Source organism: Panthera leo, chromosome B2 (genome assembly GCF_018350215.1).
Source record: "Panthera leo isolate Ple1 chromosome B2, P.leo_Ple1_pat1.1, whole genome shotgun sequence".
In the NCBI taxonomy this organism is placed as follows: Eukaryota; Metazoa; Chordata; class Mammalia; order Carnivora; family Felidae; genus Panthera; species Panthera leo.
Genome location: NC_056683.1, coordinates 150,509,443 through 150,535,949, shown reverse-complemented (window position 1 = coordinate 150,535,949; position 26,507 = coordinate 150,509,443). Strand labels below are relative to the sequence as shown.

General features: G+C 52.1%; 1 protein-coding gene across 3 annotated transcripts in view; it reads left to right on the top strand.

Moving 5' to 3' along the window:
* WDR27 (WD repeat domain 27) overlaps positions 1 to 25,731 on the top strand; it is a 153,532-nt gene extending 127,801 nt beyond the window's left edge. For all 3 annotated transcript variants that reach the window (XM_042940322.1, XM_042940319.1, XM_042940320.1), the window contains one exon: positions 24,474 to 25,731. In XM_042940322.1, the coding sequence (XP_042796256.1) occupies positions 24,474 to 24,746 (273 nt within the window). In that variant the 3' untranslated portion in view covers positions 24,747 to 25,731. The remainder of the gene's footprint in view (positions 1 to 24,473) is intronic.
* Positions 25,732 to 26,507: the final 776 nt, after the last annotated feature.

The following is a 26,507-nucleotide window of genomic DNA, read 5'->3' as shown; positions in this document are numbered from 1 at the left end:
ACACTTAGCAGGTGGGTGTGACTGTGCCAGTGTGCCTTTGTTCATGGGCGTGGGAACTTGAACTTCATACTGTGTTCATGTGTCACAAACTCTTCCTGAACAGGTTTTCAACCGTTTAGACACGTAGAAGCCGTTCTTAGCTCACTGGACGTAGAGAAGCAGGCAGTGAGCCGGTCTGTGCTGACTCATGGAGGAGAGTCACAGGGAAGGTGGATGGGGTTTGCTCGCCACAGAGGGGAGGGTACAGTGGGGGAGGCTGGGCGGGGTTAGGGTGGAGCACGCGCCCCCACCCCGGCAGCTTGCACGACGACCCCGTCCACGCCCGGAGCTGCCCTGCTGTCCCCCAAACGCCCCTACACACCTTCAGCCTCCTTGCTCCTCCCCTTCTATCTCGTGACAACTCCGGTCACAGAAGGACAGGAAGGGGAAAAAATGCTGCTTTGCGAAGTCACATGTCTGCTTTTGTGCTCGTCTTAATCCTAACTGAGTCTGCTGTGGAAGAAAGGTCAGAGACCCAAAGTACGATTTGGAAAATCATATCTAAAGCAGAAAGCATAGTGTTTCAGAACTAAAACAATTTTAAGTTTTTACAAACCCTAAACTGTTTAAAGTAGTGTCCAGTCGGTTGTTCTTGTTTATCGTTAGGACATCCGCGGTGTCGTTTGAAATTGCTCTGATCTGTATGGAGATGCACTGAATTCAGGGTTAAGACAGGAAGATATTTTAAAGTCCATGTGCCTCAGTAAGTAATAAAGACGCACACTTTCAGTTTAGCAAAGTAACGGGCGGACTGCTGATCAGACCTGATGAACAATACGGAAATGGTGCGGGGGCCGCCCGCACGTGGTGTGGTCTGCGTGGCCCGGCTTGCGTTGCACACGACACAACACCTGCTCTGTGCTATTCACCTTCGTCCCGCGAAATCTGTTAACCCAGGCGGTGGGGGTTTGGTGCGGAAGCACCGGTTTCGCAGGTGGCGACGGTAGCCGTGCAGCTGACGCGTGACAACTGTATCCTGCCTGTTCTATCTGTAACGGCAGTTTATCTGCCCCATTACTGTGCTTCTGTAAATTTACCGGATTCTCCTGCTTTCTTCCATTCTTGGAATCACTGCATTTCCCTCGTCATTCAGCCGGACTTGTTCTTCAACTTGGCACAATGTGTTGCTTTCTTTGGACTTCCAGATAGTGTCGCGGGAGAGGCAGGATTTGGATTATAAACGCAGACGCTCGGGAGAGTTCTTCACCAGGGTCGGCTCCACCAGGATGCTTGATTTGTTTGGATTGCTTCGAGGTCTGTTAGCAAACGGATTAGAACTAATGGTTGCTCAGTACTTGTTACGTGAAGCAGAGTATTAACGGCGGACGAGTCTTACACGTGTCCTGATTACCGTCTCCCTGGAACCCTCAGATGACCGTGATGTGTGCCATCTGCCTTCAGAGGGAAGACACGACTGAAATAGACAGTGGGGAGAAATTGGTGCTTGGAATCCCTCCAGCTGGAGCTTGTACAGTTGCAGCCGTCCAGTTCTTAGAGGAAATGCTGCACGTTTGCAGAGAAATCCCAATTCCACTGGAAACAGGAAAAGGTTGCACAAATTCAGATGTGCCCTGTAGAGGTCGTTTTTGGAAGTTTGTGAGTTTACCAGCTTGGAAGATGTTAGCAGATAGGTTCTGATAAGCGCAGCAGCTCACGGGGTGTTTGGAAGCAGTGTGGAAAAGTGGAGTGTTCCTGAGTGTGCTCCCTCGACCGGCAGCATCAGCGTCACTTGGGAACCTGTTACAGATGCAGGTTCTCGGGCCCTCCACCCTGTCCTACTGTCTAGAGAAGTCTGGGGGGTAAGGCACAGCGACCCACGCACGTGTATTTGTTTAAGTAGGCTTCATGCCTAGCACGGAGCCCCGTGTGGGGCCTGAACTCCCAACTCTGAGATCGAGACCTGGGCCGAGGTCAAGAGACGGACGCTTAACCAACTGAGTAACAACCCAGGTGCCCCCGCCGGCAGTCCGTATTTCAATCAGTCTTCCAGAGGATTCTGGTCACAAGAAAATCTGAGGACCTCTGGCAAAATGGTTAAGGGAATTGGAAGCCTCTCCCACGTCAGTGTCCTTTGAAACTCCGGGGAGCCTTTAAGACACAGGCTCTAACTGGGTCGGTCGGGGTGGTCCAGAAACTGCATTTCTGATAAACACACAAGTGCTGGGGCTGCACCCGGGTTAACGACTCAACCCGCCTGCGGACAGAAAGGGTCACCGCTGCACCTGTACCAACGGGGAGACTGGGCGGCGTGCCCTCCTGTGGGAGAGCTCGATGGACACAGGCTTCTACCGTCATTTTTGCGGTGGGTCGAGACTGGTGGCTTAGCACGGGTGGGCACGGGCAAGGCAGGAGACACTCACGACGGCAGCTTTTCCTGTCTGTCTCCGTCTCTCTCCCTGAATTGATGTCGGTGCTGCTGATGAGCAGGTGATTTTTAACTGGCTGCACTTACAGAGCCTCAGGAATACTCTACAGGGACTTAACCGGTGGTAGTAGGCTGGTCCACGTTTGCGCGGTCTGCGGGGGCAGGCTGCTGTCGTGTGGAATGCCGTGTGACGCTTAGGAATCCACAGGCGGAATGATGACCACGTGAGGCTGTGGCCCGTGGCGGGTCTCGCGAATGGGTCTTTGGCAGATCACACAAGAAGATAAGGTTTCACTTCTTCCGTAGAAACAGCTCTGCTGCCTGCAGTGATTGATTTTCCTCAAAGCCCTCAAATAACGCAGCCCGTGTGACCAGACCGTGTCATTTCAGAAAGAGGGCTGCCGTGTTTCCCAACATTATCATGGGTGTTCTGCTCCACGGCAGAGTTTAAGAGTCTTGTAGTAAACAGATGAATTCCGTTATTTAGATTTCTACCGTTAACGTTGTACCGCCCCTGCTTTACCACATGACTGTCCGCCCGCCCGCCCCGGTCCCCTCGGTAGGCCATCTGATTTCAGATGCATTTCACCTCAGGACACTTCCCCTAAAACCTCCGCAGTTAGCATACTTTTAACCTGGTACCACTTGGTGGCCCAGAATTTTGTCCCCACTGTTAGCAAACCTTCCTTTTAGCGCAGAGGAGCTCGGTGCTGTGCCAGGGACAGAATTAACAATAGGCTGTTTGGTCTTTAATATGGTGGCTTTTTGGCTGCAGTCTCGTGCAGGTGCCCAGCTAGATCGACAGAGGTGTAGACGAACGGGGAAAAGGTGTGTTAATGACCACACTTTGATTGAAAATTAGTTCTCCCACTTCATGTGGCTGTGGGAATGCGGGCAGGCCCAGGAAGTCACAGCACAGATGGAAAAAGTGACAAGCCACATGCACTGAAAAGTCCCCCAGACATGCAGCTAACACAGGTATGCTCGCGTGGTGTTTTCCAGTCCCTTCCAAAGAAGGGAGCCTGTGATGAACGAGTAGATGACAGGCTGTGACGTCTGGGGACGCTCTTGGAAGCCAGAAGGTGTCCTGTTCCCTGGCCTCGCAGAAACGTTTACGCAGGGCACGGGTGCGGGGCCTTCTGGTGACCTGGGTGTCAGCGCACGTAAATGGCGGTAACTCTGGGCCCTTGGAAGGTCCCGGCAGGGACCTCCGCTCCCGAAGCACCAGGTGGCTGTGACCCCGCGGTTGCCAAGCCCACACCCTTGCCGAATTGCGGGAGCAGGCGCTGTGCCTGTCCCACACCCGTGCTTCCTCTGGCGGATTCGAGGCCGGAGCCTTGCTGTCCCAGGATGCGAGCTGCAGGGGTGCGGCCTGGTCTCTGTGAAGGCACAGCACCTGGCGTGGCCTCGGGCCGGGGGCCTTGCCTGGATGGAGCAGCGGAGGGACTTTCCTCTGCACTCGCCCACGAGGAGGACCTCAGCAAGCGAGGGGGGTCCTGTCCCCAGCTGCCCGCCTCTGCCCTCCAGCCTTCTCCTGGCGCGGGGACGGCAGGGCATAGCTCATTTCGCTGGGAGGAGAGAGGCTTCCGTGGGAGTCGTGGACAACGAGAGGCATGGGGGGGCTGCCCCCTGGGCCTTGGTGGGGTTTTCTCCTCCTCCCCCAGCTCGCGAGGGCCACCCCCAGAGGACCCGCCGTTCGTCCCCAGGGGCTGTCTGGCAGGAGTGTGCTGCCGAGTGGGGCTGCTGTGACCCCAGGTCAGACGAGGCCGGCCCCGGTGGCCCTGAGGCGGGAGCTCAAGCCGGGACGTGGCGTCCCCGTGGCCGCGCTGGGCGGGACCCACCTGCAGCAGCATGCACGCCTCGGGTGCCGTCCTGCCGAGCATACACCGCGCACCACAGTTTGCCGAGAACTGCGTATGGCACGCAGGCCACGTGGGGATTACAGGAAACAAAACTCCCCGTTTTCCAGGTCTGGCAGGGGTGGTGTCCCCTTCCCCCACGGATGCGACGCTGCTCTTGGCTTAGAGTTTTGCGCTGAGGAGAACTCCAGCCTCCTCCCCGACAGAGGCCCCGTCCGTCGGGCAGGGAGCCCGGGGCTTGCCGGGGGACGGGGCCTGGGGACCGAACGGGGCCAGTGCGCGTGCTGGGACCGGAGCCTCTGGGGTCGTGCAGCTGCCTGCGGTCGGGGCCGTGTCCCCTGAGCCTCTGGGATCAAAGCAGCCTTGTGAGCAATCTCTTCTTTCTACCATATTGTCAAGAATGTTACTCTGTGACCTTTCACGATCGGCCGCTTCCCGTGGGACGGTCCTCTGAGGGTTCGCCGTGTTACCCCTGGCAGGACGTGGGCGGGCCCCAGCCTGGAGCTGTTACAGGTGCCGTGGGGCTCCAGGACACCCGAATTCCCATTTCTCCGGGAGCAGTGCCCCCGCGGCGGCTGCTGGGCACCGCGGGCTACGTGCGTGCCCACGAGGAGCTGCCAGCCTGTTTCCCGGGACGCGTCGCTTGGTGTTCCCGCCAGCCAGGGATGAGCGACCTCTGTCCTTCACCATTGGCTGCTGGGGCTGCCCTTGCTGCACAGAACGGACCGCCGGGCGCATTCGTGTGCCTCCGTTTCAGGGTCTGTACTGTCTCCGCGGGCCGTGTGCCGGCTGTGCGCCCCACCGCGGCGTCCTGGGTGCCGCACGCGTGGGGCCTTCTGCCCACGGCGTTTCTCTGTCCAGCGGTGTTTCAACTATCCGGCTATTCTGTGGACTTGTCTGTCAAGTTTCTTCCAAAAACGCTGAAGATTGGAGCATTGTCAGAATTGTATTCAACTTGCAATGTTTTTCTATCACTTTTCATTTCACTGTTTACACCATTACATAGTTTGTAGTTCTTACTACAGTCATGATTTTTAGAGCGAGCGAGTGTCTAATTTAATGTTTGTACAACTTCTGCCTCCACGTGATGCACAGTGTGAATACTTACAGGCACAGAGCGCTGTGTCACTGGAGCGTTTTAATAAACGCTCCTGTGCCTGTTTCAAGGTGCACGGATACCCGAGCTTCGGTACCCAGAGGGAAACCGGTCTCCGGTCAACAGGCCGCCAGATGCCGGGAGTCCCCTAGCTGCCGGCTCTCCAGGTTTGCGCTGGGCAAACTGCCTGGCCTGAATCGGGGAGCCCCGCGAGCGGCCAGTGCACCACCAGGCACCCCTTTCTGCTCAGAGAGGTGTCTCCATGGAGGAAACACCTGTGTTGCAGCAGATAGAAGGATCCAGGGAATAGGGCGCCTGGGTGGCTCGGTCCGTTGAACATCTGACTCTTGATTTCAGCTCAGGTCATGGTCCCACAGTTCAGGGGTTCGAGCCCTGCGTTGGGCTCTGCACTGACAGTGGGGAGCCTGCTTGGGATTCTCTCTCTCCCTCTCTCTTTTCCTCCCCTGCTCATTCTCTCTCTCTCTCTCTCTCTCAAAAAAATCAAATGGAAAAAAGATTAAAAGAAAAAAAGGATCCCGGGAGGCACATGTTTGATGATTTATGTGTGTGTCATCAGTTTGGCTTACTCTCCAGGCTGGAATTTTAGTCCCTGTGACTAAACCCTGTCATTCTTCACTTTATTACAACTGACATTTCCTGAGAACTCACACTTGATGGCACTTCTGCACACTCTCCCGGTTAACTCTGTGACGGCACAACGGGAAAGGCACTATTTTCACCATCCGTCAAGAGGGGAGCCTGAGATCCCTGAAGGTGAAATGTCTTGCCCAAGATACCGCATGGAGCCACGACTCAGCTACAGCTCAGTTTTCTGTTTCACATTCCAAGTACGATTCGGCAAGTCCCTGGTGGCGACATGCCTCGCCATGCGGACTGACCTAGTGCCGGTCCTCTCCGGGCGCGATTTGGGACGCGTAGTGATAATAAAATTTAGCAGATCGTTTTTGTATTTGGATTAGCTGATTGAAAATGAAAAAGAAAACTAGGTGCCACGGTTCCTTTCCCCATTTATACAATACACAAGAAAGGTTGGCACGTTTGTTTGCACCTAAGTGTAACTCACAGTTGAAAGTAGCAGAATCCCAGGAGGTGAGAGCCTCTCCCCTGCAGCTCGCTGGAGGCTGTTTGTTTCAGGAGGGAACTTCCTCTTCCGTATCAAGTGGGGAAAGACTGAGCCATCTTTCCCTACTTTAGCAGCATTGCTGTATGTGCTCATTATTTCGCAAAAACTCTGCGGGGCTCACATACGTAGACATACACACATCCTGTATGACATACTACATATAGTATTTTAAAAACCATATTAAACGTATGGCCTTTGAGTTAACAGCCTAATATATGAAAAATGTCACTGTAATAGTATCTCTTCTCTGTGTGCAGAAAAATGTAGGATTTTAGCATACTACACCCAGCAATATTGTTAGCTGTGTGGTATCTTTGAGAGAGTTTATTTTTTTATTAAAAATTTTTCAATGCGGCGTGCCTGTGTGGTTCAGAGGGCTAAGCGTCCGACTTCGGCTCAGGTCATGATGTCACAGCTCGTGGGTTCGGGCCCCGCGTCGGGCTCTGTGCTGACAGCTCAGAGCCTGGAGCCTGCTTTGGCTTCTGTGTCTCCCTGTCTTTCTGCCCCTCCCCTGCTCGTGCTCTGTCTCTATCTCTCATAAATAAATAAGTGTTAAATTAAAAAAAATTTTTTTAATGTTTACTTTTGAGAGAGAGACAGAGCACGAGCAGGGGAGGGGCAGAAAGACAGGGAGACACAGAAGCCAAAGCAGGCTCCAGGCTCTGAGCTGTCAGCACAGAGCCCGACGCAGAGCCCGACGCGGGACCCGAACCCACGAGCTGTGACATCATGACCTGAGCCGAAGTCGGATGCTCAACCGACTGACTCACCCAGGCGCCCCTCTTTAGGATATTTGAGTAATATTGGTCTTTAGTTTGATTACCTACTATTGTACAACAAGTCAAAGGCAGGAGGCAAAGAAGTCACTTGGTTTGTGACGCAGGACACGGTAAGCGGTGGTTTGCAGGAAAACAGTTTGCGGGGGGAGAGTCCTGTGAGGGACCGCAGGACACGGGCTTCTGGAGCCTTCTCTCCCTTTGCTGTGGCTGGCGGTCCGTTCTCTGTGCCTGCGCTGCTGGCCTGTGCGTGCCCTCCTTCACCCCGCGGACTTGGCTGGAGAGGGCGGTTGTCGTCAGTGGTTTCAGACACAGCCCGTGTCTCGTTGGTCCTCGCTGGAGTTTCTCTCCCACGTCAGTTCTTGCTCTCGTCCTGTTTCTTCGAGCCACACCCACTTCTCCGGCTTGTTGACCTGACTGTGTGACCTATTTATTTTCAGGCTTCTGTTTTCTCTTCATATTTACATTTACAGCTAAAACTTCCTCTCAGAGTACCCACTTAGTTTCAGCCCACGGATTTGACACGAAGCACTTTGGTTTTAACTATTTGAAATTTCCAGTATGGTTTCCTTTTTACTCAGCCTTTTCCCCCCCAAAACACGTGACTTCTAATCAATTATTTCCAAAGATTATTTTGCCTACGATCTGGGACCCGGGGCTAGTGACCTACTTCCTGGCTGATTTTCATGAAATTTCCCGTGTGTCTGAAAAAGGTACATAATTGTAGCTTTGTTGTTACAGGATTCTTCTACTTAATATCTGTTCTATCACAGCTGTTGGGTCAAACTTGTCCATGTTGTTTATGACCTCGCTATTGTATTTCTGCTTTGATCTGTACATTTATAATCGAGATGAGGGAAAGTCTGCCCCCGATTCATGCTTTCGTCCGTTTTCCTCCTAATGCTTCTCGCTCTAGGCATCTCGATACCATGTGATAGGAACTTTGTGTTTGTTGATCGCCCGGGATTTGGTTTGTGCTATTTTGCATTTATATTCTTTCCTACTTACGGTTTTGGAGTTAATTTTCTTCTGTCTTAAGTTACTAACAGTGCTAAGCCTACTTTACTTAGCATTTACATGGTCCACCTTTCCCCAACTATTTACTTTCTGTCTTTCCAGCTGAATTTCATAATTCAGTGTATAGTTTGCTGTCTTTCAACTGGAAAATCTAGCACATTCACCATTTTTGACTCCTGATATATTTAGACTTACTTTTACAAGTGAATTTTTCTGGTTATTGTCCTCATACGTTGATTCTTTGATTCAACCTCTGCAAGGTTGACTTTTAGCATTTTTACCGGTGTTGGCTGCAAACTAAAGATTATACTTCTATTTTATTTTAACTGTTACTCTTAATATTGTAACTTCTATACTTAGCTATAAAATTTAATTTAAAAAAATCTGAAGTTAATTCTGTATCTGTTTCTTTCTGGACAAGAATAAGACCTTAACAGGCGTATGTAGCGCGGGAAGCATTGTTGTCCACAGCTTGTTGTAATTGTTGGAGGTCTGGGTCAATTTCTGTGTCACTGTGTTTCTCTTGGTTTCCGGTAGGTTCTTTCCTCTCGCCAAAATATATTTTTTCCTGGTATCTTTTTCCATTAAGGTATTGAAAGTAAGTGATAACATCTCTTGGTCTTTGTATATCTGAAAATATCTCCTCTTGCCCTCACACCTAAATGAGATTTAGCTTCGAATAAATGTCTAGACTGACATGTTATTAATACTCTGAAAATATTATTTTATTGCCTTCTGATACCTAACATTGCTGATGAGAAATTTGGTATCTGTTTCCTCTTCAAACATCGTTTCTCCAGAATTGCTTTTATTATTGTGTTTCGGATTCTATTCAATATATTTTTTAAACTCTCAAAGTATCAATCATGGATCTTAACTGATCTTTCACATTTTTAAACCAGTTTATCTCTCAGTGGAATTTTCTGTTTCTGTGAACCAGGCTTCCTTCAAGCGATTTTTGTCCAAGCTGACATTGTTCTGCCATTTTTAAAATTCCCAGTATGTCCTTTCACATTTACTGCAATTTGTAAAATAATTCCTTATTTTTGTTTGGTTATCCGTTCGTCTCCTGGGGACTATAAACATACTTGTTTTACATTATTTCTCGGGCCCTGTTATTTGGTCTACCTTCTTCACATTCAATGTAAATATGCGTTTTACAGTTTTAATTTACAGATTTATTTTTAGTGGAGAAAAATGCCCAGCTTTCTCTTTCTCCACTTCTCTCTCCCCGGATTTGGATTTTGCTACTGCTTCTTTCCAGATTTGCTGGGGCCTCCGCGCAGGTCCCGGGAGCAGCGTCTCTTCTCCTGCCTGTGATGGAAGGAAGGAGTGGTTCCTGCGACCCCAGGTCCCAGGGCAGCCGCCGTTCAGATGCGGGGCCTGTGGGGGGCGCTCTCGTCCTGCCACGAGCCAGGAGGCCCAAGGCAGAGCCTGAGCTTCTGTTCACGGAGAAATTGTCTTGTTCTGAGCCTGGCTAGGCCAGTTTATTTTTCCTGTTGTTATATTTTATATATAATTTCTATATGCTTGAAGTAAAGGGGATGCCTTGAAGCATGAATTAAAAACTTGATCTTAACTAGAAGTTTCATTTTGGAAATTGAATAATGTAACTGTAAAGGGGTTAGGAATTTCGATTTCACATTTCGAGTATAGTTCGTAAACTTAAAACATAATTTTAAAGTCACCCCACTTTCCACCCTACCCCGCAATACGCACCCGCTAGAGTCATTGCCGTGAATTTCATTTCACTTAGTCTAAGAAAGCCTGTTAAAAAGTTTTGGTGCCTTCCCTTTCTGGAAATGATCGGGTTCTCCCATCGGTCAGCCCCGCCTCAGGTGTGGCCACTTGCCGACTGCTCATTTCCCAGGAGGCTCTGAAGTTTTCTTATCCTGCCCAGTGATCTTCTTCTCCTTTGACAGAAATCCTTGGGTCCTGTAGCAGCGGGCAGCTTTTCTACTTGATACGATACGTATGATTATCTCCGCATAGTATTTTCTGTGCAGTGCTGACCTGTGTGTGCACGCACGTGGGCGGTGACAGGTGGGTAGTTGAAAACAGCCCATGACGTGCATCCGCTGTTTGGCGGGTCAGGTCCTAAACTTGAGCCTGTCATCGGCTCAGATGGGGTTTCTGGGGGTTCAGGGTCACCACGTTTCCTTGTCTGGAGAGTTCCGGTCACGACGGCACTGCTCAGTTCTTCGCAAGTACAGGAGAGACAGAGATGCTGTGCTGCTCATGTGTGCAGTCATTCGAGGCTCACACAGGCCATCCAGACTGGAGCTGAGAATGCCAAGGAAACCCCCCACCGGCTTCTTGTCTGGTTTTCTGCCTGCGTCCCTGAGGCATACAAGGCATCGCTTCGCATGCAGAGAGCAGGCCGGGGGAGGGAAGTCGGCCAGCGGTGGCCTCCTCCTGTGGTAGGTGAGGACTGACCGGCAAAGTGTCACCTTCCGGCCCAGGAACAGACTTTACCAGGTTGGCAGATTGTTTCCTTCCAAACACAGAAGCGGGCGTCCTGGGAGTCCGGGCGGCACCCCAGGTCCCCACGGCCTGACCCTTGGAGCGGTTATCTGAGAGAGAATCTGCATGGTTAGGACTGGAGCTCATCCTGCAGGGTCCCCAGGCTTCCCGGAGACAAAGCCCCGCGTTCTGTAAGCCTCACCTGGGGCCTGTCTGTGCGGAGAGTGGCCAGGTCCGGGGCTGGCCGCAGTGCCAGCTCCCCCTGCTTCCACGGGAGCCCCAGAACAGGGCTTCGATCCACTCCAGTCAGAACACGGGAGTCTCCGCGTCAGCAACGACACCATTGCTTCGACTCCGTTCTTGCCAGGACGCCTGGGCGTCGGCCGTCGGGTGAGGCACTAAATCCGTCTGCAGTTCAAGCCCCGCGCCTCTGCCCTCAGCGTGTCCTGAAAGCGGTGCGGTTGGGCTGTTCCCGGATTAACACCTTGGGCTACTGGTTCCCACGGACTCACCTGGGAGGCTCCAGCCAGGACGCAGCTCTGTGTCCGGTCAGCTCTGACCCGGGCCCGCCTCCCGGCCTGCACACGGGGGCAGAAACACCGCGAAGTAGAATTACTTGGATAAGTCCAAGGAGAGGCCGGAAGGCTACGCAAAACCCTGCGACACGCCGGGCCTCGGCGAGTTTCAACAAAGTGGAGATGTTTGTCCTGGATTAGAGACGTTTGAGAAGTAATGAAATTATGGAACTCGAGCGTTTGGAGAGCTCCGTCTCGGCTGCACAGTGGGCCCGCCTGCCCATCGGGAAGCTCCGAGTTACCGATCAGGAGGGTCTGCCTGGCTGCCAGCGGCCGGTCCTTCACGGAGCCTGAGTCGTCGCGACGGCGGGCTCGGGCCGAGGCGCCGTGTTCCCATCAGAGAGGCCGGCCGAGAACTGAGGCGGCGTGCGACGCGGCGCTTTCTCTTCCGAAATCCGTCAGACGGATGAAGTGGGGCAACGGGCTGTGTTCTCCAGTGGTTTCTGCCCCGAAGGCTCATGGAACTCGCACTTTCAGATGCCGCCTGGTTTGAGGCTTTTCATCCAAAGTAAATCTTTGCGCTTACTGCCTCTGTCAAGGCCGATACCTGCGTGAGGTGCGGTCCCGGTTTCTGCGCGGAGGACGTGCCGCGTGTTCGGCGAAGGACTTCAACACGGGGCCTGCCGCGAGCAGGACGTCGGTGCCCACCCACGTCTGCTCCTTTCGGCTCTGCGACTTTGCACGCACCAGATTAGCAACTGAAAAGACAGACACTAGATTTTCCTCTAAGATTGCCTTCACCTCTGAAAGTGTATGGCTCACCTGGAAGCGGGTGCGGGGACCACAGGAAGGGTTTAGTCGCGGTGCGGCCAGCGACACGGGCGTGAAAACGCTTCATACCCGGGGTCTTCAAGTGTCACGACATTAGTCTTCCTTAGGCTTCAGGACCAGATTGCGCTGCGAAAGACGAGCGCAGGGAGGGAAATCAAGGGCGGATGCAAAGTGACTCCATATCGACCGCGTGGCTTGGACGCGATGCGTCGTTTGCGCCATGAAGTGGCCGTGTTGTTGTATGTGTCACGCGTGTGCGCACGTCGGTCCGTGTGCCGAAGCACGATCGTGTTGTTGTCCCCACTTGGCAGATGGTAAAACCGAGGTGCAGACAGAGCAGATGATTCAGCTGAGGTTACGTGACTAGTAACCGGTCCGCCGGCGTGGGCCTCCGCCTCGTCTGCGCTGCGATCACAGCGGGACTGTTGGTCTTACCACTTTGACTTCCTCCTGGCTTCCGAGTCTCGTTTACGAGGTTAAGGGGAAGAGGGGGCTGGAGAGCTCGCCTTTCCATTATTTGCCGACCACCAAACAGACAAAATTCGGAAATGTCACAGGACGAGGGGGTTAGTCCTGGGTTGAGCGAGATCTACACCAGCACACTGTGCCGCGCACGTAAAGAAAGGCAGTTTGAGCCGGCCGCGCACCAGTGGTTCCCACGTTGCCGTGGGCTGACTTTGCTGCCTGGTCGCGTTCGAGGAAGTTGGGGAAGAATGGCAGTGTGGGTTATCGTCTTCAAATCTTGCTTCAGGAGACACTGGAGAGTCTCATTTCTACATTTCTTCGTCTGCTGGAGGACGCTGAACAGTAGTTTCTTTGTGAAGGAATTTCAGACCTTTCCCCCCACTACAGAGATCTCCCCAAGCACACAAAAAGGTAAATCCTGGCACCTTTCACGCATAGAGAGAAACAGCGGCTGTGCCAGAGTCTGGCGTGGCTTTTCCACGCACAAGCACGTGTTCTCAGGGGCGGGAATCCAAGTCTGTCACGAGTAAATGATGAATTCCTCTCTTCATTCCAGTGGCGCGTCTGGGTTTTGTCTCCCTTCACGCCTGTTGTGTTAGGTGAAGTGTCCGTGAAGACGGACGGCCGTCTCCGGTCACGGGAGTTACCGATGTGGATTCCCCGTAGTGCGTGGTTCCTCTCTTGGCGTTCCTGTGGCGTCCTCGTTGCCTCCAGCGGCAGGGACGGAGACTGGGCCCCTCTCATAGGTGCGCCTCCCTCTGCTCCCCGGGGGCCGGCCGGCCTCCCACCGGGAAGCCCAGAGGAACGGGTCAGACCCCAGGCGGGCTTCAGGGCTGATGTCCAACACAGCCACGTTTGGTGGCCTCACCTTGCGTTTCAACCTGGAGCTCCTCCTCTCTAAGAAGTGCTTCTTTCTCCTCTCCTTCAGCCGTACATGGAGCTCACATGCAGAATCTGGAGTTATACGTGGCTCTTCCCGCGTTCTCCCCACCGTGGAGGGGACGTGTGCCGGCTTGTCCTGGAGGAGGGTGGTATTTACACTATAGGAGCGATAGCGCTTCCCGTGTGCCGGCAGAGTTCTAGCCTCGTTCTCAGGCCCTTGAAGTGGACGCTGTGATTATCCCCATCTTGGGATGAAGACACCAAGGCTCCTGAGGTTGCACGAGGTGGTGTGAGTGCAGCCTGGCCAAGCCATTCTGAGCTCTCTGTCTTCTATTACTGACGGCGAAAGTAGGAAGGTTCCAGAGAGGCTTGAGTTTGGGGAAAAGTGGCTACTTTCAAACCTGTTGTTTAGACGACAAAATCTCGGAGGCAGAGCTGTGTGGTCTGCCCCGCCTGCTGCACGCCCGGGAGGTGGTCCTCGGTGAGCAAGAAAAGGTCCCAGTGCTTGGGGAAACGTGGAGAAAAAGGAGTCTAGACATTTGGAAACATGCCTCCGAGTGGAGGAAGTCAGGACACGTGGAGCCTGCGTGAGGTTTGAGGATGATGAGCAAACATGAAGCGATTTAGCAACATGTGTCGTTAGAGCTGGATTTCACTTAGGTGTGCACCGAGCACGAGCGCCCAGGTGTGCACCGAGCACGAGCGGGAGTCTGGAGTTACAACCCAGAATCTTGTCTGCTTCCTCCTGCATTATTCAGTTATGGAAACCAAATTTTTCTCACCTCTGGCCATTAATCATTTGTCAGGATTTCTCTATTGTATGAACATAAGATGTGTGATGTTAAAAAGTAGTCTTTTATGTGTTGCGTGCAAACACCCAGAGCTTTATAAAATCTAGCTGATGACGTAGCACTCTTAGTTCTTCAGGTGAAGTATTTCTGTAGAAGCGAATCTCGCCTGAGATACAAACATGGCTACTTCTAGCTTTCACATGGCTGACGACACAAAGGCTTATTGTTTTATACCCATAGATATTTTGGATGTCATTTATTTTCAACAATCTTTGGCAGCTCCTGTTATCTACTTCACTTAGTCCTATATGGTGGCATTTATTATATTTTTAAATTAAGGTTTAATGATAAATCGTTTATACAGAGTAGAGTTCATCTGATGGGGTTTGAAATTAAATAAGAGGTGACAGATGGATATATGGCCATACAACCTGCACCACAGTCAAGCTGGAGATGTTTCCCCGCCTAGGTCCCTCCAGGGTCAGGACGGAGACGCTCCCCCCACCCAGGTACTGTGAGTCCCTTCGTACTCGACTTTTTCTTCCGACCCCAGCCACTGATTTGATTTCTGTTCCTTATGTCTTTTCAGGAAGTCACATACAGTACTTTGAATAATAAATACACCACGTGTTTGGTGTGTTTATCCTTTCATGCAGGATGGTGGTCGTGAGACTTTTTATATGGCTGCATGTCTGACTGGTGTGTCCCGTCGTACATTTCACACTGGTTTATACCAGTTTGGAAGGTTTGGGTTTTCCAGCTTTTGTGGATTATGAGTAAAGCTACAGAAACGTTCGTGAACAGTTCTTTGTGCCAACGTATGTTTTTAGTTTTCTGGATAAATAACTTACATATGGACTTTCTGGGTTGTATGTGAAGTGTATGCTTTATTTTATAAGAAACTGCCAAGACGTTTTCCACGTGGCCATCTCATTTTGCCTTCCATCAGCACTGAATGTGTAAGAATCCCCCTGGTTTCACAGTGAGAGTAGGGTATTTTTTTGTTCTAACACCCGCTAAACACAATGCAATGTGATCATATGCCAGATTCAGTTATAGACAAATCTATGTGGATCCAAAATAGAACCTGGCCAACTGGATTTAACTGTGCACTTAAAAATGCATCTTGATTAAGTAGGATTTATCTCCAAATACAAGATTGGTTCGACATTGGAAAAGCTAGTGACTCAATCACCACTTTGATACAGAGGAGATATTTTGTATTCTCTCAGTAGATGCCGAAAAAGCATTTAAATTCATTACTGTTTAGGATTAAAAGAAAGTCTACCAAAGTAGGAATAGAAAGGAGATTCTTAATCTGGTAAAGGTTATATGCTAATATTTATAGAAAATATTATACCTAGTACAGAGATTTTACATTCATTCTCTTTAAAACCAGGCATATGACAAGGATAACTACTTTCACAACTCTTTTAACATAATATTGGATATTCTGAATGATAAAACAAAGAAAGAGAAACAAATGAGAGTAAAAAGCCTTGGAGGAGGAGAGACAAAACTCTCATTGTTTGCAGATGATTTGATTCATTTAACTGGAAAATCTAATAGAATCATTAAACTCTTAGAACTGGTGTAATTCACCAAGGTTGCCACATGTAATATCTAGTTACAACAATCAAATTATCAGTAATAACTAACTGAAATTAAAATAAAAATAAGATTTCCTTTATAATAACAACAAATAACACTTTAGGAGCTTAACTGAGAAAAACAATGGAGAAAACTATGGAGAAAACTTTAAAATGCTAATAAACTGTGTAGAAGTTCTGAATAATATTCCATATCCTTTCATAGTTTAAGTTATAACTTAATATAAGAATGCCAGTTCTTTACTAATTTATAAATTTATTGCAAATCTTTTTTTAAAAAATTTTTAATGTTTATTTTTATTTTTGAGACAGAGAGAGAGCATGAGTGGGGGTGAGGCAGAGAGAGAGGGAGACACAGAATCTGAAGCAGGCTCCAGGCTCCGAGCTGTCAGCACAGAGCCTGATGTGGGGCTCAAACTCACGAACCGTGAGATCACGTCCTGAGCCAAAGTTGGACTCTCACCTGACTGAGCCACCCCGGCGGCCCCCCTTCCGCAATTTTTACATTTATTTATTTTTGACAGACAGAGAGAGACAGAGCACAAGTGGGGGAGGGGCAGAGAGAGAGGGAGACACAGAATCCGAAGCAGGCTCCAGGCTCCGAGCTGTCAGCACAGAGCCCGATGCGGGGCTCGAACCCACAGACCGTGAGATCATGACCTGAGCCGAAGCCGGACGCCCAACCGACTGAGCCACTAGGCGCCCCTTTATTGCAAGTCTTAATCAAAATTCCAGCAGGATTCAATAAACTTATCCCAAAAAACATTCATTGGAGAAAAAAGATCCATAAAAGGCTAAGTCAACTTTATATTTTCTTTATCAGATAATAAGAAATATGAGACCATAGAAATAATGTATCATTGATTCAAGAGCTGAAATAAAGCCAAAAGAACATAATAGAGAATTCAGAGATAGACCCATGTATATTTGGGGACTTAATACATAGTAATATGGCACCATGAAACAATGGAGAAAAGATGGATTATTTGGTACAGTGTTTAGGGAAAATAGGTCTTTATAGTGAAAAAAACCCTATTTTTATTTAAACGTGCATACACCTAATGATTTCAATATCCAGATGTGAAAGGTAAAACTATAACTAAATAGAGGAAACTGTAGAATAGCTTTGTGATGTATGCTTGGGAAAGATTTCAACAAAACTTAAAAAACTTGGAAGTATAAAACATGAGACAAAAAATTTGATGACTTCTGTTTTCCTGAAAATTAAAAATTTATTTTTAATGAAGTAATTAAATGAAGTAAATATTACTGGCAGTAATATTTAAAATTGAAAAATGAGTAATATGTATAAAACGGACCTTAATTCCTGATATGCCTCAGAGTCACTGGGAGCCTGTGTTTTGGTGTCACCTTTGTGCCTCACCTGCCTTCTCTGTGAGTGGGGATGGCTGCCCGTATTTACGTAAGCCCACTCCATGTGATAGAGATTCAGGATGAGGCCACCAGTTGAGAAAGATTGTTGTGGGTACTGTCCTGGAGACTTAATATAAACGTAGTTGTGGGTTTATTATTTTTTATCTTTCCTAGAACTCATTTTGTTCCCTCAATGACTATTTGATTTTTCCTTAATTCTGGATAATTCTGGCCATTATCCCTTCAAATATTTTCTCTTGTCCAGTCTCATTGTTCTCGCCTTTCAGAACTCATTTTATTTTATTTTTATTCTTATTTTCTTACTCTTACTCTTATTTTTTGAGAGAGAGGTGGGGGCGGGGGGAGAGAAAACCTTAAGCAGGCTCCATACCCAGCGTGGAGCCTGATGCAGGGCTCCGTTTCATGACCCTGAGATCATGACCTGAGCCAAAATCAAGAGTCGATAAGCCACCCGGGCGTCCTTGGAACTTCTTGTAAGTGAATATTTGGACTTGGTCTGCCATCTAAAGTCTCCTTCATATTTCCCATCCTCTCAACTCTATGAGCTGCATTCTGTGTGATTTCTTCACACCTGTCTTCCAGTTCACAAGTCCACTCTTCAGCTGTCTCTAACCAGGTCTTAACCCACCAATCGGAAGTTTACGTTCCGTTGCCCTACTCTTATTTCTAGCTTCACTTTGGTTGTCTTCAGTCTTCCAGTTCTTTATTATGACAGCTTATTCTTTTATTGTGTTCCTAGCCATTTTCAACATACTGATTTGAAGACACATGTGATGGCTCTGTCGTCTACAGTATTCAGTACTCCTTCCTGCTGGCATTGTGTCCACTGACTCTCGTTCATGGGAAAACATCCAGAGATCCCCTTTAGCAGAGCTTACCTTGAGGGTCCTGCAAGGCTTTAGTGGAGGAGTGGTCTGGGGGTTCTTAGGTTTGCTCTGCTGGGTGCTCCAGGAATATCAGTAGCTGAGACCACTTTTTTTTTTTTTTTTTTGGTTAGTTTCTTGATATGGATTTCCTTTTATCACAGAGCACAAGCTAAAACTGCAAACTCCCTGTTAGGCAGCCCTCTGTTATGGATTTGGAGGTGATTTCCTCACCTCAGGCTGAGACATCTCATCTCCCTGCTGTCTGGATGCCCTTTCTTGTCCGTGCTTCACTCAGGTCTAAACGTGTGAATCTTCTGGCTTCGTGCGGGGTTTTTGGCCCAACTCCCTTTATCATGAGACCCTGAGTCCTCACCTTCTGTGTCCATATGGTGATTAAAGCCTGAGATCCCCCTCCAGCACACACACACTTTGCTGTCACAGAGACCGATTTCCTTGGGCAGAAAGTGATGTCATAAACTTGTCCCTCTGGCTGTCATTTCCCTTTCCAGGCTTGTCGCTATTTTCCTGCAGCTCAGCCACATGCATGAATGACACCTGTCCAAGCCTCAGAGTGCTGGTCCCTTCAGTAGTCACCACCCTCGACCTTGCAAGAGCTATGGTGAGGTCAGTGCCCCTGCAGCAGTGGGATGCATGCATTCACTCTCATGGGACGTCCCGATTTTATTGAAGGAAAGGACTCGTCCCTGTCCCTCATAGTTTATCTTTCTGTCTCACTGCCTTTCTCAGACTTTCCACCCATGTGGTTGTCACGGGAGCAGCAAAGACTCAACACCTGACCCTGCGTAGGCCACACTTTGAAGCTGGAACTCAGAGAAAGCAGTGGCCGAAGCTGAAGGCCAGTAGCATAAGTGAGATGAGACTTCTGTTGCCATCTGTCCACAGCTGTGGCTTTTCCTGACTCCAAAATCCATTTTTTTGTTGAGCACCTTTAGACATTCCAATAACCATATAATAAAATGCCTTTCTACTCAACTCGTCCAAGCTGGCTTTCTGTCCCTCACCACCAAGAAAGTGAGTCACACGTCTCTCCAGGCAGAGCAGTGGGGAGAATCTCCCCGTCCCCCTTCTCGGTTCAGCATGGCCACGTGGCTCCAGAGGGACTCGTCTCGCATCCCGTGTGTTTAGACAAACCTCTCTCGCTCGCGTGCCATCTTCCTGCCGTGGTGCTTCCCGTGCAGCCCCAGCCCCACAGGGCACCCAGACCGCAGGGACCCACTGATGCAGACAGCCGGGGACACACTGCTTGTGTCCCGTTTACACGGATGAAGGCCTGACCTTCAGAGGTGGAATTCCTCGCCAAATTCAAACGAAACTCACAGGACTCAGAGCTACTGTGTTTATCCCCCGGACACTGTTGCTTTTCCTAACGGTTCAAAAGTTTGGATATAGAAGTGACTCAGCCATCTGAAAGTTATTTTTCTGTTGTTTGAAGATCTGTTCTAAGAAAGGGTTATTAATGTTGTAAGATGTCATTAGTATGAGATTTGTAGCAGTGTTTTGCAGACTGAGGTATTTAGAACAGATAAACCTCATTTTTTTTGTTTTTGGTCCCAGATGTGTGTGGTTCATCATCGTCTCTGATACAGTTCAAGGAAAGAGAAATTTTAAAATAAATTTAACACGTGTCCGTGAGTGTAAGATTATTTGGGGACTTGTGAGCAAGTGAAGTTTTGCTCCAGTGTGAAATCTGACTTTCTTTTAACCGTTTCTTTGAAATAAGAACTAAGTTCTCCTTCCAAAACAATACACATTCTCAGGCCACAGTCTGAACTGGAAGCATCAGTCTGTTTCTCTTGGGTTATGTAAGTTGTATACTCGGTCTGAAAACTGCAGAGTTTTGTATCTGTCCTTTCTCTGTTCGGTCCCACACCGATGCCAATGTGGTGACCCCCGAGTGCGCCCGGGCGTCTGGTTCTGGCAGGTGCGCTACATGCAAGAACCGATACGGCCCTTCTGACTCCTGGCTCGGTCATGTCACCTGGTGTTCATCCCAAACAGAGGTCGAGAGAGGGCACTTGCCCCGTACTGGATGACAAATGTATGGTAGGACCAAGGTCTGACCTCATAGCACACATATGTCCGGGTTCATAGCACACGGAAACTCCGGAGAGGATTTAACGTTTTAACCGAGTAATGAAAGTCTGAACGCCTCTGCCCTGCCTCTGATGGCCCCACCGGTGTCCTTTCGGGCAGGATATCTCGACTGATTCCAATCTTCTAATCGGTGTCAGTGGAGACCTCCACCACACGGGGCACTGCCTGTGGGCTGCGAGCGCCCAGAAATCGCGCTTATTGTTATTTCTGCGTTTCTGACGTTTCATTCACTTAATCATTCATGGAAGCGAACGTCGGTCAGCGTCAACGACGAGAAAACGTCCTCCCAGGGAGCTGTTGCCAGGCCGATGGCTCATCGCCTAGGAGATTACCGGGACGTCTTGAACCCAACAATTCTAAGAAGAAAACTGATGGTTTTAGTGAAGCTGAGGTGATCTGGGGATGCGTTTCCTGAGGGGGACGAGGTGCCGAGCTTCGGGGCGGCTGCAGGCGCATCACAGTGTGTGCGAGCCAAGCCCTCGGGTCGTGAAGGGGGTGGAGGAGACACAGGACCGGAGCCAGAGTGGTTCACGGAGACCACCGAGCAGACATGGTGTCTGTGACGGGCGTCAGTCTCGGCAGACGCACTCAGGTGTGTGTCTGTGCCCTGCGCCCCTGCTTGTGGACTGAGCAAGTGTGACTCCCCACTATCCCAAACCCCCACCGGGGTTCTTGTCCCCCTCCACCCCCCAGAGGTGGAAGGCCAAGCCCCAGTGCGTCCTGTTGGAGGGGGGGGGGACTGTCGTGAGGTGCGTCGTGTTAGGAGGGGGGGACTGTCGTGAGGTGCGTCGTGTTGGGGGGGGGAGACTATCATGAGGTACGTCGTGTTAGGAGGGGGGGACTGTCGTGAGGTGCGTCATGTTAGGAGGGGGGACTGTCGTGAGGTGCATCGTGTTAGGAGGGGGGACTGTCGTGAGGTGCGTCATGTTAGGAGGGGGGACTGTCGTGAGGTGCGTCGTGTTGGGGGGGGACTGTCGTGAGGTGCGTCGTGTTGGGGGGGGACTGTCGTGAGGTGCGTCGTGTTGGGGGGGGAGACTGTTGTGAGGTGCGTCATGTTAGGAGGGGGGACTGTCGTGAGGTGCGTCGTGTTGGGGGGGGACTGTCGTGAGGTGCGTCGTGTTGGGGGGGGGACTGTCGTGAGGTGCGTCGTGTTGGGGGGGGAGACTGTTGTGAGGTGCGTCATGTTAGGAGGGGGACTGTCGTGAGGTGCGTCGTGTTGGGGGGGGACTGTCGTGAGTTGCGTCGTGTTGGGGGGGGACTGTCATGAGGTGCGTCGTGTTGCGGGGGGACTGTCGTGAGGTGCGTCGTGTTAGGGGGGGACTGTCGTGAGGTGCGTCGTGTTGGGAGGGGAGACTGTCGTGAGGTGCGTCGTGTCAGGGGGGGACTGTCGTGAGGTGCGTCGTGTTGGGGGGGGGACTGTCGTGAGGTGGAGCCCTCAGGAACCGGCTCAGTGCCCCACAGCAGCCCCAGAGTGGGCCGTGGCCCCTTCCCCCAGGTGAGGGCCGCACCGGAAGTCTGCAACCCGGAGCCCCTAGAACCCGCCGTGCCTGCTGACCTGGGTCTCCTGGGCTCCAGACCGTGGTCGTTTGTCCCCTGGCCCGATCTAAGACAGGCTCCCGGGTGTCGGGGCCTTGCTGGAGCACACCCGATGAGCCGGAAGACAGGCCCTCATCGGTGGCCCCCCCCCCGGGCCGTGTCTGCGCAGACCTCGGTGGGCTGGGCCCGCCGTGCGGCGTCTCGGGCCCAGGGCCAGGGCACGGGGCGGCGGGAGCTCCACGGCCCATCTGCCCCCCGCGCCGCACGGGGTCCGCTGCCTCGTGGCTCGTGCTCCGGGCGGGGCCCCCGTGGCCGTCTGGGTGCCTGGCACCTGCTTCCGCAGGGAAGGATTCTGGGCAAAGGCGGGTTCCCGGACCTCTGTGGGGACCCATGGAGTCGGAGGGCTTGCACCTGTCCTCCTCTCTTCCTCCCAGCCCGGCAGTTTCTAGATCTGCGGGGACGGAAGCAGCAAAGTCTCCTATTGACTCTATTAATGGATGTTTTACGTATTCTGAGGCAGAGGCTTTTAAAACCCAAAGGTCACAAAAGTACACGCTGCTCCCCCGCACATCATCTTGTTCTTGGCGCGGCCGGTGGGCTCAGCCCGGCTGTGGCCCGACCGAGGGCGCTGTCCCAAAATAGCGGCAAAGATACCGAAAGTACAGTGGTTCAAATATCCAAGTTGTGTCGAATTCCCGTACCGTAACAGCGGTAACAACCCAGCGTGGGAAGGTAGGAAAGATCAGTTGTGGAAGGCTCTGGGAGCATGCCCGAGACACGGGGAAGGAGAGAGATAGGCTCGAGGACGTTTCCACGCCCCCAGAGAGGCACAGATCCGCACCCGAGACCGAAGCGCCCGACCCCGCGGATGTGGTTTAGATTCTGGACCGTAACACCGAAGGGGTCGCGCAGCCACTTGGTGGGGCTGAATTGGCAGACGTTTGCAAGGTGGGCTCGGGCGCGAGTCCGCGCGGCTCCGGGAGGAGCCCAGAACCTCAGCTAGTGTGGTGGCCGGCGGGACATGGCGGGAAGGCGGCGCTGAGGTACCGCGGGGCAAGGGCTCTGGTGCCGATTGTGTCGTTTGAAGGAAGAGAAGATTCGTAGGTGGGGGTTGCGTGCCTTCTCTGGGCAAGAGAGTGAGTTGATTGGAGTTGAAGTCCCACCGGAGGGCCACGCGGCGATTTGTGCAATGCGTCGAAATGCAGAATTTCCGCGCGGCCGCTTACAAATACCACACAGCACACCTGCGTTGGGTCCATGTGGAAATGACAGGTGAGGTCGTGGTGCATCTGGCCAGGTCCTGCTGTTTAAATGACCCTGCGTGGAGCCGTTCACGAGCCAAGAAGCCTATGTGTCGGCCGCTCTGGGTCCTGCCTCTGGAGCCCGGTTCTAAGGACAGTCTTCAAACCGTGGGTTTGTAACCACTTCCTTAGCCTTGGAATGAAAGTCTCTGTTTTTATTCGTTTGTTAATCAGCCCCCACCCCATCGTGTATCTCTAATGATAAAATCCACTGCCATTTGGCGGGAAAGAGACCACTGGGGGTCTGTGAGGTAAGCCGAGCCAGTGCTGGTGGACCCAGGACGCTAAGAGCCACCGGGAGCTTGCAGGGGTGACCGTTGGCTGTGGACAGCCACGTGCACCCCACGTAGCCCCTCACGGCCCAGAATGAAGAGCGGGACTTGGGGCAACAGACCCAGCTCCGCGCCTTAGACCAGACTCTGTAGCGAGCCAAGTTCAGACTTCACCAGAACCCCAGGGAAGATGAGGTCCGTGGCCGGGGGGGCCCGAGCCCCATGTGGGAGCTGCCGTGTGCTCACCACCTGGTCTCAGGTCACTCGCAGGGTCGGTGCCCGGCACCCATTTCCCCATTCGAGCCCAGAGGCAGGCGGAGGTGGACAGAGAGTGGCCGTGGGGGGCGGAGTGTCTGTATCGCTGAGAGCAGAGTGGGAAGGCGCGGCTTGTGTCTGTGCCGTGGACGGCAGGGCCGCCCCCCTCGCCCGGGCACACGGTCGGGCCCTGACCCCCAGTGTGGCTCCAGCTGCAGGGAGGGCTCTCAGGAGGCAAAGCTGGGGGCGGCCCGAGGGTGGGTTCCTCGTCCGATAGGACCGGCGGCCTGACAGAGGGAGAGAAACCAGGGCCTGCGAGGAGGAAAGGCCACGTGAGGACGGGGGAGGGTGGCCGCCCACAGCCGGGCGAGGGGCTCCCGCTCACGCTGGGTCGCACGCCTTCCGGCCTCCGGGGTTGTGAGCCAACAGGCGTCTGTGGAGTCGTGTCCCTACAGCAGGAGACCTGGCGGGAGGGCATTGCCTGGATTTGCTCCCCAGGACGCGGACCCCACCTCACTGCATTAACGGGGCAGAAGGAGGGCATCTGCCCCTACCCCCCCCCCCCCCCCCCCCCCCCCCCGCCATCTGTCCCCGCCACCGAGCCAGCCGCCCTCCGCCCCCGCCCTGGGCTGTGGCCCGCCGCCCGGCCCGCAGGAGTGGCCGAGAGCTGGCGGGCACGTCTGGAGGCCGCCCTGTCCTCTCCTGATGCTCCTCTCGAGCATCAGAGCAGCAGTGACATGCGGTTCGCACCCGTCGAGTAGAATACAGCACCTGCTGCACGTGGAGATTTTACTGTTTTTGACGCACTCGGTTCTGTGGTCTAGAAAGTGGAAAATGAAGCAAACGCCTGCAGAAAGTGCCTTTGCTTCCTACCTTACAGGACCCTCAGCTAATGAAAGTGACTGAACCACGTTTCGTCTTCAATTGCAGCTTGCCACCACCACCCTGGACGGCAAACTGCAGCTGTTTGTGGCCGAATAACTCACCGCGGTCCGGTGCGCCGTGGGCGCGAGGGGGACGCGGCCAAGGCTGCTGGATCCCGAGCCGCTGCCGCCCTGTGCCCCTCATGCTGGCAAGGTCTCCTGCCCCATGGGATGGTCCCCCTTCCTGGAGACGGAGTTGGCCTCCAGCACTCGTGTGCAGAACGTGGTGAAGTTACAACAGAACGTTCTTCAATAAAAAGTAACCCAGTGTTTGTTTCCTCCCGGACTTTGTGGGGTGGGGGCGGGGGGTCCACGCTGGCATGGTGGGCTCGCAGCCTCCTGAAGGCCTGCCCTGCTGCCGCCTGGGGAACGGGGCCTCTGCACACGGCCTGGCTTCTTGGCCCTTCCTCCCAGTTGAGCCAGGGCCCTGTTGGCATACGAGGACCTGCTCAAGACCTTGCCTTCAGTTCCGTCGAATGAATTCCCGGAGGTGCACTTGCTGGGTAACACGGCAGTGCTGTTGTCGATGTTTGAGGAAGCTCCACATTGAGGAAACCACAGCACCCGTGCCACTGACCGTCCCTCCAGCGGGCACAGGAGCGTTTGCCTGTCGTTAACACCCCACTTCTTTGTATAACTTTCGTAGCAAGCATTATTTGTCTTACATGTTTGCATTTTTATATGAATTTTCTCCAAATTAAGTCCTGATTTCACTTATATATGACTTGGAGAAAAAGAAACTTAAAATTATTGGATGTCAGTAATAAGAGCCAAATAATATTTTAGAGAAAAACTAATATGTTAAAAAAAACCCCAAACATTACCAAGCTTTACTAGGGAAAATGCAGGACAGAATCAGCTTGTAAAAGCCATTGCTGAGGTGAGGGCCGTCCCGAGTGGCTGGCCCGGTGGCCGCCAGAGGCAGGGACGAGAGGGAGAGTGGACAACAGAGACCTGGGGCCGCCTCCGCCCCGGCCCGGCCTGCGACAGGCGGTGGGTGTTGGTGCCATGGGAGCTGACTCGCTAAAGGGATGTGTTGTGTTGTGTTCTTCATTGGCATTAATAGCAGTGTGTCTTCTCAAGCAGCAAGCAGGTGCACTAACGTGAGATTGTTTGGTCCTTCCTCCTCCATCGGAGAGCACTGGTAAAATAACACATCATGTAGAGCTTCTCACTGAGGGGCGCCTGGGGGGCTCAGTCAGGTGAGCGTCCCACTTCGGCTCAGGTCGTGACCTCACGTTCGTGGATTCAAGCCCCACGTTGGGCTCTGTGCTGACGGTTTGGAGCCTGGAGCCCGCTTCAGATTCTGAGTCTCCCTCTCTCTCTACCCCTCCCCCACTCGCGCTCTGTCTCTCGCTTTCAAAAATAAACATTAAAAAAATTTTAAAAATAAATAAAATAACTCACTTTTAACTTGATTTCACTTCATTACCCAATTTTTATGAGAACGCTGAGTTTGGTAGGAATTGTCACTAGATTCGTTTTCTTAACATTGGGCAAAAGCTACATCAGAAGGAGGTAGTCATGGAATTTCATCTTGGAAAACCCATTTGAAGGCGTTCTGTTCACACACAAAGTTCATAGACTGAATGAGGCCAACGGGAACTGGCCAACCCCAGGGCGTGCGGGAGAACAGTGTCACCGACTCTCCGAGGTGTCGCCAGGACAGAGGTTCTGACGGTTTTACACCTGAGCCCACAGGTGGACGCAGGCGATGGAGGGCGCCCTTGCCCAGAGAAAGGGGGCCCCACGATGCTTCTGAGGACACCTGGCTGGGAGAAAGGGCCAGGGCAGAGGCGGAGGTGGGGTCCGGAAGCATTTTATAGTTTGTGAAGGTAGGTTAACCTGTCCATCTCCCCCGATGCTGCCGGGCTGTTTCGAGGTGGCACCCATCATTTTACAGGAAGGAAGACTGAGACCCTCAGCATGGCCGCTGGGGTGGCCCATTGGGTGTGCCGTCTGTGGTGGGTGCAGGAGCGAGCGGAGGCAGA